A 4800-nucleotide genomic window follows, 5' to 3' on the forward strand; every position below is an offset into this window, starting at 1 on the left:
TATAATCATAACCAGGCTCCAAAAGTTGTCCAATGCTTAGTAAGCTTTTATCCAACTCAGAATGGAAGAAAACATCGCCAATCACTATTCTTCATTTCTCTGTGTCAACATCAATACTAGCTTTCTCTTTCACTTATACCACAGCACCATTGCACACCTTCACTTTGGAATTAAAAGTGGTATCCATGTTTAGGAAAACATCTTTCTTTGGGATCATGTGATTACTACATCCACTATCTGCGAATCAGACCTCATTTTTCTTTTCTGAGACATGTTGGCCTGCACAAAATAGATTTCTTTCAGCTTTCCTTATCATCATCTTTATCCTTGGTGAAATTTACTTGTTGGTTATTTTTTAATATACAATCTTTCTGCAATTTTCCAAACCTTCTACAATAGTAAAATTGAAGCTTCCCTTCGAACCATCAATTTTTTTTAAGATAACCAATTTTGCTACAGACATTGCACTTTTGTTAAAAAAACCCTCTCCACTTGTTCATCGATCAAAATTTCCTTTTTCCTCTTCCTCTTAATCCTCTAAAACCTCTTCCTTATCTTCCTCCACTAACAAAGACCCATCTGTCTTGATCTTGAGTTGGTTCATTTTCAAGCTTTTTGAGTTTACATTGAGCTTTGATTGGAAAACACTCTTTGATTTTTCTGAATGTTTAACCAAGCTTTGCTCATGAGATTTTAAAGAACTCAATAATACTTGCACTCTCCATTTCGAAATATTTTTAATTTCTTCTATAACAGCCACCATAAAATTAAATTTCCCAGGCAAACTTTTCAACAACATCACAACTATTCTCTAAGCTGTTATCTTTCCACCATTTATTTTCATTTGAACGATCAATTTCAATTTGAATAATCATTTACACTTTCATTTTGTTCCATTTTCATATTTTCGATATCCCTTCTAAGATTTTGAAGTTTGATTGTTCTTACCCTTTTATCCCATTGAAATTCTTCGTGAAGTGTCTGCCATGCTTCCTTGGATTTTTTTGCTACCATGATTATTGGGAAAATATCTTAAGACTCCTTCTGAACCATCCCCTGAGTTATCTTTGCTCTTTTTATTCTTCAACTTATTCTTTTGAGCTTCACTTAAATCTGCCATAGATTTCGGGATTTCATATCCTGATTCTACATTCTCTTGTAGATCAAGAGAATTGAAGAAAGTCTTCTTCTAGATGCTCCAAAAATCATAGTTATCTCCTATAAATATTGGAACTTGAACACTAATCCAACTCCCTCCTTTTTAAAATCCTTGCTGCTAAATCTTAGTTGCAAATGAATGAAAATAGAATCTGGAATGCTCTGATACCAAATATATGTTGGCTGAGATTGCAGATTCTGGTATTACAGCGCTGGTTTCAAGTGTATGAAAGCAGGAGAAAATTTATACTTCACAAATTCCACTCGTATAAAAGTAGTGCAATAATGTTTATGCTATATGAAATAGGGAAAATCACTGCAACAACCAACAGATTACCAACAACAGGGAAAATAGAGATGAACGAGAGAATGGAGAAGTAACAAAACTATTTCTTTCTTCGCAAGATTTCAAATATAATTCTCCTCTTTTTGGTTTAGGGCTTAAAAAGACTATTTATACAGACTCCAAACTACTCCACAATTTACATTCTTAGCCCTCATTTTTTTTACACATACTTTGTCTTTTCTACAATAAAACGCATTACACAATTAATATTTAAGTCCCTGGTTCAAATGGAAACAGTTATACTGTGATTACTATCTTGTTCAACCTGTATTGTTTTATGGGAAAAAAGAAGAAAGATGAGTGAAATACTTGGGAAAGTTTTGAGTTCAAGCTCATTAATAACTTTCGTGATCCTGAGCTGGAAGATCTTGAGCTGGAGTACTGATCTTTTTCACAACCCTCCAAGCAATTATCGCCATGGTTAAACCATGTTTCATCTTTGTCGTGCTCCAGACTCCTTAAAACATTTTCAAGCTTCATTACAACTTCAATCATCGTAGGCCTCTCCTCATATCGTTCTCTTAAGCACATCTCTGTCAGCATTGAAACTTCTTTCAACTGCTCAATCTTAACCTCCGTCACCAAAGAATGTTCAAGAATTTCAAGCATGCGATCTCCTTTCACTGCAGAAATGAAATACTCAGCCAAAAACTCTTCTCCTTTTGGCCTGTCAAAGTTTAGCACCTCATCACCAGTCAATAACTCGGCTAGTATAACACCAAAGCTGTACACATCACTCTTTTTGCCATCTGTACCCAACAATCCTGTAAATGAAGGAAACGCTATTTTTACCCTGAAACCATGGTCTAGTAGTATGTTGGAGCTATTGATGTTTCCATGAATAATTGGTGTTTTGGCGCCAGAATGCAAGTATGAAAGGGACCTTGCAGTTTCAGTGGCTATCTTTAGACGACGTTCCCAGGAAAGAAAAGAAAACTCATCATGAATAGAATCGTACAACGTCTTGTCGGCATAGAACTCATAAACCAATAAGGGAACTTGTGTCTCTAAACAACAACCAATCAGTTTTACCACATTCATGTGGTCTATCCATGAAAAATTGACCAATTTACCAATGAAATCCCGAATCTGGATTGGATCAATTTTTTCACATCTCTTTATGGTGATAATTTTGTTTACTCCATCTTCAAGTAAAGTTCCTTTGTAAACTGGTTCATTTCTATCTCTATGGAAGACTCTACTTTCATTGTAGTTTTCTGTAGCCTTGCTGAGATCTTCTGCTGTGAAGACTTTACATCTTTTCCTTCTTAATAGCATTTTTTCTAAAATCAATCCACCATTTCCCACAAACAATTCCTGCCTTATTTTAGCGACTTTCTTTTTCTGGCTTCTCCAAAATATCCATGAAATTCCAATGGCAGGAAAAATGAGACCTGTTTAAAAATTGGAAAGATCTCTGTCAAATTTATTTATAATCAAGATTTCCTCTAAACACTACCAAATATACCTCATACTCAAGGGAAAAAAAAAAAAGAGAGAGAGAGAGAAGGGATTAAAATTTTGTCTGTCCCTGCTCTCAAATGGTCCCTAAACTTTTAAGTTTGAACACTTAGTCTTCAAACTTTATAATATTTACCTCATTAGTCACTGAAATCAATTTTGTCCACAGAAACTAATGGAAGGCAACACCATAGTTGAATCAGACAACACAAAATAGATTTTACAATAAAGCTGCTCATCCCGGGATTGAATCCAGGGCCTGATTTGATGTTGGCGGGCCCCATGTGATGTAAGATCGAGGGCCGAGGTGGCAACACCTAGGCCCTAGAGCCAAACCCGGGATTTAAATCCGGGTTGTGCAGCAGAATTGTAGATTTTAACCCTCAGGTTTAAGGTCCACCGTTATTCTGCATAGGCATACCATGAGCCAAATCAAACTTACCAATAGTTTAGACCCACAAAATCGATTTCAGCAATCAACGTGCAAAATTCCTATAATTTAGGGGATGAACAAGTTTTTTAGCAAAACAAAAAACAAAGGAGCATACCAAAAGCAATAAGGGGAAAGATAGGGAGCTTAGTTTGGTCTTTGGGTTGTAGACCACCATCTTTCTTTGTACGAAAATTCTGCAATTTAGACGAGAGGAGCTCCAGGATGGTGCCATTTATTGAACCGCACTTGTTGTAACAATCTAAAGCCACGGAAGCTGCAATTCTAATGTTTCCACCGAGTGATCTGTGAATAAGTTTATGTTTCCGGAATTTTACAAATGGCTTGGCGTTGCAAGTAATAAAGCGAGAATCTTCATCAAGATGACAGTTGGAGCTAATGTCAGATGTAAAGGCGATTGGGATATCTAGACAACTGGGTGGACACTCTGGAACAGGCTCTGATGCTAAACTAATAGTTGGCACCATTACCATTATCGCAAACATCAGTTGCAAAATTGTTGCGCAGGAATTCATTTGTATGTGTGAAATGATTTTCTTTAACTTGCTTTTCAAGTGAAAACTTTTATGTGCTATGGGAAAATTTGCACCCTTTTTAATAACACCAAAATAGAAAAGTATTGATAGATTGGAAAGTATTATGAAATTTCATGTCTTGAGAAATTTTAAGCCAATTGCAAAAAGAACGTTATCTTGTGAAGGCAAAGGCTGCAGTTTCCTGGAATCTGCCTGCCTGAAAATTGTTAATTAAATGTCAAAGGTTGAATCATTGCTAGTTTAAACACAAAATTTATTTGATTAGTGTGCTTACATTATTATTTACAAATCTATATTCTACTTATGCTCATATTATTAAGAATAAAAGTTGAATTGTCAAAAGAGATATATCTTAACAGGTCAGGGAACAAAAACTTACCCGTACACTGACGCCCACAAAGGCATAATAATAGTGGATGTACAAACGAAAAAATAATACTGGATGAAACTTCTAAGAAGCTTCCTGATTCAATACACACATGTTAGCAGTGGAATTTACAAAAACGTTTTAATAATAGTGAAGAAACTACTACAAGAACTTCAAGTCTTGACATTTGAGAGTCAATTGCACAGTCAGTCAATGATCACTGATCACCTGTCCTGTGGACAAGGGCTGTAGTTTCCTGGAAACTGCCAGTATGGAAATGTAGTACTCAAATCACTTTAAAGAACTGTACAATTTCTTCATGAGCAGCTTCCAGGTTAGTTCTTCCCTCTCTCTCTTAAATCTTATGATCCTACATTAATTCAAACCTTCCAGTTTAGTAACTCTTTTTCTGCAATAGGTTCACGACCTATTGGGATTGGATTCTAGTTAACAAATGGAAGAAAGGAAGAATAATCTGGGA

The 4800-nt window shown here is 35.6% G+C and overlaps 1 protein-coding gene across 1 annotated transcript; it reads right to left on the bottom strand.

The window, feature by feature from the left end:
* Positions 1–1528: 1528 nt before the first annotated feature.
* Positions 1529–3989, bottom strand: LOC111379371 (wall-associated receptor kinase 5-like). Its single transcript, XM_023002731.1, has 2 exons — positions 3514–3989; positions 1529–2898 (listed from the first exon to the last, which is right to left on the bottom strand). The coding sequence occupies exons 1-2, from the start codon at positions 3929–3931 to the stop codon at positions 1742–1744; spliced, it is 1575 nt and encodes a 524-aa protein (XP_022858499.1). The 5' UTR covers positions 3932–3989; the 3' UTR covers positions 1529–1741.
* Between the last annotated feature and the right edge of the window lie 811 nt (positions 3990–4800).

This window comes from Olea europaea, unplaced genomic scaffold, assembly GCF_002742605.1.
Source record: "Olea europaea var. sylvestris unplaced genomic scaffold, O_europaea_v1 scaffold1978, whole genome shotgun sequence".
In the NCBI taxonomy this organism is placed as follows: Eukaryota; Viridiplantae; Streptophyta; class Magnoliopsida; order Lamiales; family Oleaceae; genus Olea; species Olea europaea.